This window comes from Poromitra crassiceps (assembly GCF_964638095.1).
Source record: "Poromitra crassiceps genome assembly, chromosome: 19".
Taxonomy (NCBI): Eukaryota; Metazoa; Chordata; class Actinopteri; order Beryciformes; family Melamphaidae; genus Poromitra; species Poromitra crassiceps.
In genome coordinates this window covers 26,510,410-26,524,314 of record NC_139646.1, presented here as the reverse complement: position 1 = coordinate 26,524,314, position 13,905 = coordinate 26,510,410, and the positions used below count along the sequence as shown (strand labels likewise).

General features: G+C 45.8%; 1 protein-coding gene across 2 annotated transcripts in view; it reads right to left on the bottom strand.

The window, feature by feature from the left end:
* Positions 1-5,292: 5,292 nt before the first annotated feature.
* vwa10.2 (von Willebrand factor A domain containing 10, tandem duplicate 2) overlaps positions 5,293-13,905 on the bottom strand; it is a 20,014-nt gene continuing 11,401 nt past the window's right edge. For both annotated transcript variants that reach the window (XM_083656282.1, XM_083656281.1), the window contains exons 7-18: positions 13,862-13,905; positions 13,151-13,320; positions 12,837-12,949; positions 12,249-12,365; positions 11,889-12,089; positions 11,066-11,198; positions 9,575-9,727; positions 9,291-9,383; positions 8,990-9,102; positions 8,279-8,446; positions 7,289-7,612; positions 5,293-6,045 (exon numbers count right to left, since the gene is read on the bottom strand). The exon at positions 13,862-13,905 is cut by the window's right edge and continues 143 nt beyond it. In XM_083656282.1, the coding sequence (XP_083512408.1) occupies positions 5,578-6,045; positions 7,289-7,612; positions 8,279-8,446; positions 8,990-9,102; positions 9,291-9,383; positions 9,575-9,727; positions 11,066-11,198; positions 11,889-12,089; positions 12,249-12,365; positions 12,837-12,949; positions 13,151-13,320; positions 13,862-13,905 (2,097 nt within the window). In that variant the 3' untranslated portion in view covers positions 5,293-5,577. The remainder of the gene's footprint in view (positions 6,046-7,288; positions 7,613-8,278; positions 8,447-8,989; positions 9,103-9,290; positions 9,384-9,574; positions 9,728-11,065; positions 11,199-11,888; positions 12,090-12,248; positions 12,366-12,836; positions 12,950-13,150; positions 13,321-13,861) is intronic.

The following is a 13,905-nucleotide window of genomic DNA, read 5'->3' as shown; positions in this document are numbered from 1 at the left end:
TTAGTTGTGTTGGGGCCATGCTGTGCTCTGAAACTAAACCTGCTACTTGTGAACTTGTGATGGTGGTTTGGCTGATCATCCTTGGGAGTGGGAAGAGTGGGGGCACTTTTGTGTTGCGGTCCGGTTCCCCGAGGCCGGTTCCTAACATAATTGGGTGCTCGTCTGCTTTTCTCATTCGTCAGCACGTCGTCTGTGAGTGTGTATATATATTTTATATGTTTGTCTGGTGGGCAGTCTTTGTGCAGGTGGTAAATGGTGTTAGTCAAGGTGCCTTTGCATGGAGCTGAGGAAGCTCATGGTGGTGAAGCTGGTGGAGATATTTGTTGGAGGAGGAGCCGGTCAGAGGGGACCAGTAAGACTCAGGAGGGGCGTGACAAGGCAGGGCCGTCAGTAGCACCGTTTCTCCTCTTTCTGTGTAGACTATGCTACCCTACAAGAGTCCCGTCTCCGTACATAGACTTGCCTGTGACTGACTCCCAAGCCGTCTAAATCAGTGATATTTATCAGTGGTATTTACAAGTGTCACAGAAACATTTCAAAGCCACATATTGAGAAGAAGGGTTCATAGCTTCTCGACGTCGGGGTTAGAAAGCGCGTCGCTGCTCATAAATGCCTCTTTTCATCTGAAGTCTGTGCTGGTGATATTTTTTACCGAGCTTTCGGCCAGAGTGGCGCTGTTGAGCGCTCTGACGGCTGGGAGCTCTAACCTGAAAAAAAATATCACCAGCACAGACTTCAGATGAAAAGAGGCATTTATGAGCAGCGTCGAGCTTTCTAACCCCGACGTCGAAGCGATGAACCCTTCTCCTCAATATGTGGCTTTGAAATGTTTCTGTGACACTTGTAAATACGTCTGTATCACTGATTTAGACGGCTTGGGAGTCAGAGTCACAGGCAAGTCTATGTACGGAGACGGGACTCTTGTAGGGTAGCATAGTCTACACAGAAAGAGGAGAAACGGTGCTACTGACGGCCCTGCCTTGTCACGCCCCTCCTCAGTCTTACTGGTCCCCTCTGACCGGCTCCTCCTCCAACAAACATCTCCACCAGCTTTACCACCATGAGCTTCCTCAGCTCCATGCACACCATTTACCACCTGCACAAAGACTGCCCACCAGACAAACATATAAAATATATATATATATACTCAGACGACGTGCTGAAGAACGAGAAAAGCGGATGAGCCCCCAATTATGTTAGGAACCGGCCTCGGGGAACAGGACCACAACACAAAAGTGCCCCCACTCTTCCCACTCCCAAGGATGATCAGCCAAACCACCATCACAAGTTCACAAGTCGCAGGTTTAGTTTCAGAGCACAGCATGGCCCCAACAACAAACTAATCCCCAACCTTAAACTTACTTAAGAAAAGGATGGATTAAATAAAAGACAGCTCTCACCTATAAGCTCCTACAAAATAAACATGAGAAAATGTTACAAAAAACTATCCCTCCTACTTTACTTGGGTAAGATGTTAGTGTACAAAAGTGTAGAGCTGGAACTAGCTATTTACAGTTCAGACTACACAGGTCCACCAAGATAACACATCTTCTAGTTCTGAAGAACCAAGTAGGCCTACACAGTTCCTACCTGACAGAACACAGACTCATCATAGTTGGGAGTGCAATGAGTGGACTCTTTAATCAATCACACACTGAGGAATGATGTGAACACATGACTTCTACTGAAACAGTTTTATTCTGTAGCAAACTCAGTTTTGAATGATAGCCCCAAACATGTTCTTTCACTAACTTCTTGTTTCTGCATTGTTGAATGGGGATGCTGTCACTGCCAACTATGATGGCTGCCCTGCTGACTCTTTGTTGTGTCAAGTAGGAACTGTGTGTAGGCCTACTTTAGTAGTCCTTTCGAACTTTTAGATCTGTCCTTGTCTAGGTAGACTTCTGCAGTCTGTAAATAGCTACCTTCCAGAGCTATACTTTTTTACACTAAATAATTCTTACCCAAGTAGCAGAAAGTAGGAGGGAGAAGCCCTTTAGGTTTGTAACATTTTCTCATGTTTATTTTGTAGGAGCTTATAGGTGAGAGCTGTGTCTATTCTTTTTTTTTAATCCATCCTTTTCTTAGGTAAGTTTAAGGTTGGCGATTAGTTTGATTTGTTGTGTTGGGGCCATGCTGTGCTCGGAAACTAAACCTGCTACTTGTGATGGTGGTTTGGCTGATCATCCTTGGGAGTGGGAAGAGTGGGGGCACTTTTGTGTTGCCGTCCCCTTCCCCGAAGCCGGTTCCTAACATAATTACGGGGTCGCCCGCTTTTCTCGTTAGTCAGCACGTCGTCTGAGTATATATATATATATATATTTTATGTTTGTCCGGTGGGCAGTCTTTGTGCAGGTGGTAAATGGTGTTAGTCAAGGTGCCTTTGCATGGAGCTGAGGAAGCTCATGGTGGTAAAGCTGGTGGAGATGTTTGTTGGAGGTGGAGCCGGTCAGAGGGGACCAGTAAGACTGAGGAGGGGCGTGACAAGGCAGGGCCGTCAGTAGCACCGTTTCTCCTCTTTCTGTGTAGACTGCTACCCTACAAGAGTCCCGTCTCCGTACATAGACTTGCCTGTGACTGACTCCCAAGCCGTCTAAATCAGTGATACAGATGTATTTACAAGTGTCACAGAAACATTTCAAAGCCACATATTGAGAAGGGTTCATCGCTTCTCGACGTCGGGGTTAGAAAGCTCGACGCTGCTCATAAATGCCTCTTTTCATCTGAAGTCTGTGCTGGTGATATTTTTTCCAGGTTAGAGCTCCCAGCCGTCACAGCGCTCAACAGCGCCACTCTGGCCAAAGGCTCAGTAAAAAATATCACCAGCACAGACTTCAGATGAAAAGAGGCATTTATGAGCAGTGTTGAGCTTTCTAACCCCGACGTCGAGAAGCTATGAACTCTTCTTCTCAATATGTGGCTTTGAAATGTTTCTGTGACACTTGTAAATACGTCTGTATCGCTGATTTAGACGGCTTGGGAGTCAGAGTGACAGGCAAGTCTATGTACGGAGACTCTTGTAGGGTAGCAGTCTACACAGAAAGAGGAGAAACGGTGCTACTGATGGCCCTGCCTTGTCACGCCCCTCCTCAGTCTTACTGGTCCCTCTATGACCGTCTCTTCCTCCAACAAACATCTCCACCAGCTTTACCACCATGAGCTTCCTCAGCTCCATGCAAAGGCACCTTGACTAACACCATTTACCACCTGCACAAAGACTGCCCACCAGACAAACATAAAATATATATATACACACACTCACGACGTGCTGACGAATGAGAAAAGCAGACGAGCACCCAATTATGTTAGGAACCGGCCTCGGGGAACCGGACCGCAACACAAAAGTGCCCCCACTCTTCCCACTCCCAAGGATGATCAGCCAAACCACCATCACAAGTTCACAAGTAGCAGGTTTAGTTTCAGAGCACAGCATGGCCCCAACACAACTAACCAATCAAACTAATCCCCAACCTTAAATTTACCTAAGAAAAGAAAATGGATTAAACAAGAGACACAGATCTTACATATAAGCTCCTACAATATAAACATGAGAAAATGTTACAAAAAACTAAAGGGCTTCTCCCCCTACTTTCTGCTACTTGGGTAAGTGTTATTTACAGTGTACAAAAGTGTAGATCTGGAAGGTAACTATTTACAGTTTAGACTGCACAGGTCTACCAAGATAAAGACACATCTTAATAAAGTTCTGCAGAACTACTAAAGTAGGTCTACACACAGTTCCTACCTGACAGAACACAGCAGTCAGCACAGCAGCCATCATCGTTGGGAATGAGGAGAGCAAGGGGCGACAGGACGGCATCAGCTGGCTTAAATGCTCTCCACCAGCCAATCAGCCAGCAGCAATCTGACACCTGACCAGGCCAATTAGGATGAACACCACCTGCATCTCATTTCTCAATCACACACACACAGAAGAGGAAAGGAATGATGAACACATGAGAGAAATATACAATGACTGAATGTGAACATTAGCTTCTGTAGCTAATTGAGTTTATAATGACTCAGAGCTTGGGACACCTTGTATATTAGCCTGTATTATCCCATACATGTAAAAAGCAGCTGTGATGGCAAAAATTAGGCTTACAACATATACAGTATATAAAATATGTGACTGTGTGTGTTTTGTACATGATTAGTTCATTAACTATGGGCTTAATTATAAATGAGTTATGACTGAACGTTACTATAAAGCACACATGGGCAACATACGGCCCCCTGTGTGGCCCGCGATGGAATTGCATTTTTTTTTTTTTTTTACAGTGCACCTGAACGCAACATGCAAGATACCCGCTGAATAAGTGTCCAAATGTTCATGTAATTCTGGCCAATATTCTTCTGTTATAGCATTTCAGTCTGGAATATGGAATATCTTTCAATAATCTTTATGACTAAAAGGCCAAAAGTAATCTCATGTGTAAGAAATGGCTGTTCTACATTGAGGTAGAAATTTAAATAATTAACTTGTTGGTTTTGGATTTATTTAGCTTCAAGAGTGCATGTTCGTGTGACCCTCAACACAGGCTTTGAGAATCCCGGCCACTTACTGATACTTATGCTTAAATTAACCCACTCATATTCTGGTTTATTTCAAGAAAAACATTTTGGATAGTGGAAATTCTAATTGGCTGGTAACTTTAAAATCTAGCAGCCATATTGGCAGGTGGTGAAAAAAGTTAATTTCAAGCCCTGCAGGGAGATTGTGGTGACATAGGAGTGAGTGAGAAAAGGATCAAATATTGGTGGTTAAGACTGAATAATGACATCACAACTGTTAATTTAAAATGAGTTATTCCTCTAAACCTGGCTTCAAATGCCCCAATTTTTTCACGCTGGGGCCGTTCAGCCCTCAGCAAAATCTGGTAGCGAGGACTTTTTTTGTGGCCCTCTCTATCATCAAAGTTGCCCATCCCTGGGTTACGGCATGACAATATTTGTTCGGTCCCCGGCAACAATCTGGATTTCTCATGTGGCCCCCCATGAAAAATAGTTGCCCACCCCTGTGTTAGAGGGTACACACAGGGAGAATACTGTCACAGAGGACTAAGAGATGATTTACCATCTTGGTAAATCTTACCATCATTCTCACATTGTCAACATGTGAGAATGAATGACACCTAAACTCTAAAATATATATATATAAATATATAGTTAAATATGACACGCTATAACTGCATGGGCCCGTGTAGCACACACACACTGTTACACATGCTGCTGAGGATTATATTATGTCGTGCAAGACTATTTAATCACAATCACAAATGATTTTGATGTTTTGAACATTAAAAAAAGAACAACCCACAAATAATCGTGTGAGTTTTGGAACATTGTACATTGCACAGATATATAAAGTCATTTTGTGTCAAATATAATGTAAATACAAACAAAGAAAACAGTAGTAGTGCTTATTTTAGTGCATTGGTTTTGCACTTACATTGTGCTGATAGAAGGTTATGAAGGCCGGTCTTTTCACAGTGTTTGTAATAACAACTCACAAGTCATGTCTTTTCAATTCAAGTAGAGTAGACAATAAATTATATATTTTAAACGGTAGACAATTTACCCCATTGACTTCCACAGCAGTGCAACTACAACACTGAACCAGAGACTCTGTGACATGGTCAAAGTGCGCCCTCCAGTGGATGTTGGATTCACGGCAGCTGTGGTCACGGGGGCGGCCGAGGTGGTCACGGGGGCGGCCGAGGTGGTGGCAGTGGCTTTGGCTTGTCCCGCACACGTCCCCACGTTTCCCGCCGCGTCCACGGCGACCAGCTCGACGTTCTGCGAACAGCAGGAGGCGCTGTAGGTGGCGACCGTCACGTTCTCGCCACCCGCTCCGACCACCGTGCTGGTGTTGAGCGTGCCGTTCCCCCGGCGCACGGTGAGGCTCTCGATGCCGGTGCCGTTGACGCCGTCTGTGAGGTTGGCGGATAACTCCCACTGGGAGGAGCCACAGAGCGATGAGGAGGAGGGACAAGTAGCTGATATACTGACGACCTGGCACACCGGGCGCGTCAAATCTGTCGCCTGGAGAGAGAGAGAGAGAGAGAGAGAGAGAGGGTGAGGGTGAGAGGAGAGAGAGAGAGAGAGAGAGAGGGTGAGAGAGAGAGTGAGGGTGAGAGAGAGAGAGAGAGGGTGAGAGAGAGAGAGAGTGAGGGTGAGAGAGAGAGAGAGGGTGAGAGAGAGAGAGGGTGAGAGAGAGAGAGAGGGTGAGGGTGAGAGAGAGAGAGAGGGTGAGAGAGAGAGAGAGAGGGTGAGAGAGAGAGAGGGTGAGAGAGAGAGAGAGGGTGAGGGTGAGAGAGAGAGAGAGGGTGAGAGAGAGAGAGAGGGTGAGAGAGAGAGAGGGTGAGGGTGAGAGAGAGAGAGAAAGGGTGAGAGAGAGGGTGAGGGTGAGAGAGAGAGAGAGAGGGTGAGAGAGAGAGAGAGGGTGAGGGTGAGAGAGAGAGAGAGGGTGAGAGAGAGAGAGAGGGTGAGGGTGAGAGAGAGAGGGTGAGAGAGAGAGAGAGAGAGAGGGTGAGAGAGAGAGAGGGTGAGGGTGAGAGAGAGAGAGAAAGGGTGAGAGAGAGGGTGAGGGTGAGAGAGAGAGAGAAAGGGTGAGAGAGAGGGTGAGGGTGAGAGAGAGAGAGAGAGAGAGAGAGGGTGAGGTTGAGAGAGAGAGAGAGAGAGAGAGAGGGTGAGAGAGAGAGAGAGAGAGAGAGGGTGAGAGAGAGAGAGGGTGAGGGTGAGGGTGGGAGTGAGAGGGTGAGAGTGAGAGAGAGAGGGTGAGGGTGAGAGAGAGAGAGAGAGAAAGGGTGAGAGAGAGAGAGAGAGAGGGTGAGAGGAGAGGAGGAGAAGAAGTTCATCATCAGAATGATAAACGCAAGAATGAAATCTAGGCAATTCAAATGAAAGGTGCTATCTGGTGTTTAACGCTGAATTGGATATGAATGCTCACCTTGGATTCTGGCACAAGGGATATTAATATCATATTCTCTGTGTTAGCATTAGATAGAGATATTAATATCATATTCTCTGTGTTAGCATTAGATAGAGATATTAATATCATATTCTCGGTGTTAGCATTAGATAGAGATATTAATATCATATTCTCGGTGTTAGCATTAGATAGTGGCTACCGATGTTGTCTAAGCCTCATCTAAGCCATGGTCTCATTTGTTTAGTAATTCTACCGAGGTGCAAATCTCCTACTTGTAGCACCTTTTGAACACCGTCTTCTTCACCATCTTCCTGTCCCGCCTCACCTCCATCCTCCATCATCTCACCCTCTTACCTTGGCCACCACGGAGAGCCTGAGGACGGCGTAGTTGATGTCGGTGGCGGCGGCGTTCTCCGCCTCGATGGTCAGCGTCACGTCTGTCCCTGAAGCGGCGCCGGACGGTGCCGTTAACGTCACCGTGCCGTTGGCCACGCCCCCGCTGCCCGGCGCTATGGAGACGGTGGCGGGCGACGTGGAGGCGTAGCTGCGGTCGTTGTTGGCCCGCACCGTGAACGTCCCGCCGGCGGTGGCGTTGACGACCCCGTTGGCGGTCATCGATACGGTGAAGGGGACGGAGAGGGTGGAGCCTGGTTCTATGGTGGCGCTGTTGGCTCGGGCCTGGAGGTGAAGGCCAAAGAGAGAGACTCTGCTTTAAAGCATTTCTTGCATTTTTGAATGTAACTGCATAGAGAGGCAAAGTGGAACGTCACTTCCTGCTTCAGCGCTGTACCAGAGATTTTCATCCGCCGTTTATTTCCCCATAGACATTTCGTAAAATGCTTATAAAATAGTTTGACTTTGTCGAACCAAACGTTTCAGCTAACGCTATAATCAGGAGAGACTATAGAACATTTCGCTCTGACCAAAACTTTAAAAAACAACATAGAAAAAATATTTTCTTTAACCCTGCATTTTTTTTTAACGTTTTGGTCCCAGTGAAATGTTATGCGATCTCTCCTGTTTCTAAATATATCTGAACCGTTTGGTTTGAACCAGGAAAACTATCTTTATACGCATTTTACGAAATGTGTATGGGAAAATAAATGGCGGATGAAAATCTCTGGTACAGTTGTGAAGCAAGAAGTAGGCGGTCACTTTGCCTCTCTATTGTGATGTGTGTTGAGTTGAGCTTGGTGAGGAGAGTAGTGAGAAGAAAGGAGACAGACCACGACGAGCAGTGACGTTCCTCTATAGTTTATGTTGGGCCTTGGTATGGAACAAATTAGAGAAAAAAGTGCAGGGCTGCATCATTGAGAGGGTAAAGGTCAAAGGTCATGTACTCACGCTGACAGAGATGCTCGAGGTCTTGATCTGTGTGGAGGCCTGCCTCTGGAAGCTGCTGGATGTGGTTGTTGCCCTGGAGGTGGCGCTGTCCTCTCCTTTCAGGCGCAGCACAAAGTCACCCGCTGGCACGTTATGGAATGTAACTAAGAAGTTGCCGCTCCCCACCGACTGCAGACAGATAAATACACTGATGAGGAATTTTGTTTTTGAGCCAGGTAGACGGTGACCTGAGTAGATCATGAGACATAGTGAAGTATCTCATGATCAAAAGCTTCGATGTGCAGGAGAAGAGAACAGAATGAAAGTAGGAGTCAGAGTCAGCAGTGAGGTCTCACACAATCAAGTTTATTGTAACGAACCAGCACTCTGAAAATAGGACAGATTTGTTCCTGCAGGCCACAAATCGAGATCAAAAATCTTAATCTTAATCATTTGTGGCTTGGTCATAGTTAGTGAAATATTGGTTAAAACCTGAAAAAAAGTGTTTTGGGGGTAAGTTACACTTTAAACTAGTTACTAACTAACTAACCACTGTGCTCTTAGACAGCAGTGCTTGTATTGTAGTGTCTATCGTTTGCAGATCCCACAGTAGTATCAAGAAGAGGGTAAAAGAGGGAAAGAGTTTGGGAAAAGGTTTGCACTTGTGACATTAAAATCTTGCCTAGTGCCAGTTTTATTATATTTTCTATTATAATTCATGACATAATGTACCTGCAATGATCCATTGACCTCCCGTGACCCCCCCGAGCGTTCCACCAGAGTGACCTCTGACACCTTGACTGTGTCACTTCCTGTCACAGAGACCAACAGGCTGGTGTTCCCACCTGAAGGCAGAGAGACAAAGTCAAGACAAGGTAGGTAAGAGAGAGAGATCAACATCCTGTAGAGGAGGAGGATCACAAGAGTGTACAAGAGCCATTCAAGAAGACTACAGGGCACGATGGAGAGGACACTAAGAACTTTGGCTACAGATTAGGATGATGAAGATGATAAGTGATGATGATGGTCTGACCCGTGAGAGGACGGCCCTCCTTCAGACTGTAGTCCCCGTGCGCTCCCTCGTGCGCCTCCACGAGGTTATAGATGAAGCTCACTGAACTGTGAGCTGGGGAACACACACGCGCACACACACACACACACGCACGCACGCACGCACACGCACACGCACACACACACACACACACACACACGCAAAGCAGATCAGTGAGACGACTGATAATAGTCTATAAATTTTAGTCGAGCTGTTTGTGCTTGTTCATCCCTTGCTTCATATTCTAGCTCCGCCATCCTACTGACCTATGACCTTGAGAGTGTAGGGGTCGTTAGAGGTGACACTGATGTCCCATGAGCCCGTGTGGTTGTCAGTGTTGAGGCTGAAGCGACGGAGGTTTCCCACCGTGGTGAAGGAGCCCAGAGCACCGCTGGACTGACTGGAACTCTGGGACACACCTGGAGGAGAGGGAGACACATTTTAAAGCTGAGATGTGGAGCATTTAAACCAAAATAAATCCTTTGTGTTGAGACATTATTGACATTATGAGAAACAGGAGCACAAACGATAGCATTAGCATTGTGATATAGGCTACCAATCTTCTTGATCATGGTCTCACTTGTTTATGGTAATTAGACCAAAATTTATGTTTAAAAATGCTACACATAGGCCCCGTTCCAATACCCATACTTCCATACTATTTAGTAGGCAAAAAAAGAATTAGTATGTCCCAATACATAGTATGTCAGATGCAGTATGCCAAGAGTACCAGGATGTTGTACTACATCAGCTCCTATTTCGGAGTATGCATCGATGCATGCTTTGTCAGCCAATCTTCCCCACAATCCTTTGCGCAGCAGGAAGTTACATCTTCTTCTTCTTCTTCTTCTTCTAATGTTTTATGGCGGTTGGCAAACAACTTTTTGTGCATTACCGCCACCTACTGGAGTTACGTCGCACTGACTGAGCTGCGTGTTCATGAATGAGATAATTAACTTTAAGAAAGCCTTGAAATATGTTAAAACCAAACAAGCATGGAGTGTGTACCAAAACATGCATATCTTGATTCCTGTTTAGAACTCTGACTTAATGTTTTTGCTTTATTTATTTTATTTTGTTTATTTGATTGTCTGTTCCAATTTTGTAAATGTTTAGTCTGAATTTTTTGTATAATGTACTGTTTGTTACTGCCAGACTTTGTTTATTGAATAAAAAAAAAAAAACTCAAATGTGGCGCTGCGGACGTCGGCGGAAGTGAGCAAGAGGTCGGAGTTCAGGAAGCTCACGTGACGACAGATGTAGTGTGTCCCAATAGTATGCATTTTGCATGCATGCTGCACACTACAATCCATACTATGTGAGGGCGGCAGCGGCAGTACATACTACAAGAAAGAAGTACAAGTATGGGTATTGGAACGCAGCCATACTTTTTTTTTTTTAATCAGAAGCTTCTGAAGCCGTGACATAATTTTCTTAAAATTTCCAAGCTATTTAAAGGCACAGTCAACTTAGTGTATGTAAACTTATGACCCACTGGAATTGATATTGTGAATTATAAGTGAAATAAATATGTCTGTAAACTCATTGTTGGAAAAATGTCATGCACAAACAAGATGTCCTAACTGACTTGCCAAACTATAGTTTGTTGACATGAAAATTTGTGTGGAGTGGTTAACACACACAAGCACGCACGCACGCACACACACGCACGCACGCACGTACGCACACACACACACACGCACACACACACACACACACACACACACACACACACACACACACACAGATGGCTGTACCTGCTGTGCTGAGATGAAATGTGAGGGAGGAGCCTCCTGTGATGTAGGCTGTCAGGTTCCTCAGTGATGCGTCCACTGTGAAGGTGAAGTTCTCCGGCTTCCCTGGATTTCTTACTGCCTGAAAAACGGTCACCTGTGAGAGGGCGAGAAAGAGCCTGCTGTCAAAGGGGGAGGAGCCTGCTGTCAAAGTGGGAGGAGCCTGCTGTCAAAGTGGGAGGAGACTGCTGTCAAAGTGGGAGGGATGAAACGCAACCATAAAGGTAGTGTTTTGGGACACCCGGGTAGATCCCCTGCCTACCAAACACAAGGGTTGCAGGTTCGAACCCCCGTGTTACCTCCGGCCTGGTTGGCCTGGCATCCATACAGGCACAATTGGCCGTGTCTGTGGTTGGGAAGCCGGATTAAGGGTTTATGTCCTCGTCGCTGCACTAGCGCCTCCTCTGGTCGGTCGGGGCCCCTGTTTGGGGAAGGAGGGGAACTGTGGGGAATAGCGTGATCCTCCCACGCGCTGCAGTGAAACTCCTCGCACATGTATCAGAGGAAGCATTTACTATAGTCTACAACTCTCCCCAGATCACATGTATCAGAGGAAGCATTTACTATAGTCTACAACTCTCCCCAGATCGCCAACAACCAGGGCAGGTTGGCAGGGGGAATTGGCAAAAGTACAATTGGGGAGAAAACGGGGGGAAACATCTCGGGGGGGGGAGGGTGTGTGTGTGTGTGTGTGTGTGTGTGTGTGTGTGTGTGTGGGATGTGTTTTCCCAGGTTCGTCAGATACTTCGCTAAATGAATGTGATATTAATTCGCTTAGACGTCTCACCACAGCGCTGGCGGAAGAGTCCTCTATGACACTAGTGGCTAGTGAGAGGTCATTCTTGGAGACCTCAATGGCCTGACCTCCAGAAGCCTGGGCGAGGTCACGGTACAGCTGGGCATCTGATTGGCTCAGGCTGCGTGGTGCCGCGCGCTGAAGCCCTCTGCGGCGCCGCCGGGACAGGGCGTCTGTCAACATGAAGGTTACCTGGAAGGAGGGAGAAAGAAGTTGAGGATACAATACATATTAATTAATTTATGTATTTATGTATTTATTTATTTATTTATTTATTTATTTATTTATTTATTTATTTATCTATTTATGTATTATTGGTACTGTTTTATGGTCATGTTCTATTTGTCTCACCACAGACTTGCTGCTCTCTATGAGGGCCGTGACGGTGCTCTTCAGATGAGCATCTTTAGCTGCAGCGTCAGTGAACACAAAGATCTCAGAGGAGGGTGGAGCTGCTGTCAGGGCGAGCTGGGAAATAAATACATGCATCAATCATTTCAATAAAACAAAGAAATAACTCAATGGAATTTTTGAAAAACAAAGCAAGTAACTAACAACTCTCTTCCAGGATCCACCTTTCCAAGATATAAGCGAACAATTCAGTAATTTAGTAAATTAGTAATTTCGCAATTGTATTTGTATTTCATATTTGTTCACTAGCTGGCTTAGTCACATTACCTACTATAAACATTCTCTCTCTGTGCACTCTGTCTGTCTGTCTCGCTCTCTCTCCCTCTGTGTACTGTCTCTCTGTCCTCGTCTCTCTCTCACACACACACACACACACACACACACACACACACACACACACACACACACACACACACACACACACACACACACACACACACACACACACACACACACACACACACACACACACACACACACACACACACACACACACACACACACACACGTACACACACACACACGTACCTGCAGTCCAGACAAGCACATCTCTGGGAGGTCCCCTCCTCCTGATGCTGAAAGCTTATTGATTTGGTCTTTGAAGATGTCTGCGTTGGTCGTCATTATCACAGGCCCAAAATCTGAAAACACAACAAAAATATTGTGGCATCTTCCTCGTATTAAATGGTTTCCTCCATTTTGCACAATCCAAGTCTCAACAATTGAATGATTGTCTCAAAGCTTGCAAACCCAACTTAATGTGTCTACTTGAACATCAAAAAACATATTCCAGGAAGAAATATACAAACAAATGAAGTCCTCAGGTTTTCTGAATGACCTACCTGGGTCATTGAAAGGGACCAGGATGTAGGCAGAGGGTTCCTGCTGGGTTCCCCTCTTACTGTCAATGATGGAGAATGAGACCCTCTTAGCCTCGGCTATGTCGTCACTCATACTGCCTGTAGTGTCGATCACAAAGCACAGCACAGACGACTGGGACAGGCCCATCAAGCTGAGGGAACAAGACAGACAGACAGACAGACAGACAGACAGACAGACAGACAGACGGAGGGACGGAGGGACGGACGGACGGACGGACGGACGGACGGACGGACAGACAGACAGACAGACAGACAGACAGACAGACAGACAGACTATGAATTAATGAATGGTGAATACTTTGCTCAACCATTTGCCTGCTGGCAAAGTCCCATGATAAATTCCATTCGGAAATGTTTACATTAACAGAAGTCAGCCAGTGGCCTATCACAGTGATTCCCAAACTGTGATAAATGTTTTATTTATTATTTTTAAACAGACAACAGTTTTTACACACATTAACCCTGAGGAGTAGGCTTGGGCCGATTTTTGGAAATATCGCGATTTTCTGGAAATATTGCGATTTTGAAAGTGTACTTTCAGAGGCTGTAGCTGGCTCAGTTTTAAAGCCAGAGTAAAGTTTCTGCTATCATATGAAACTAGAAGACCTAAGTCATCGGCTGGTGCCGACCAAACGGGGATGCGAAATGGCTCAAGTGAGAAGGGACCCTTACCGTAGGAAGTTCTTGTCTCCAACAGCTAATCTGATGTCCTCCAG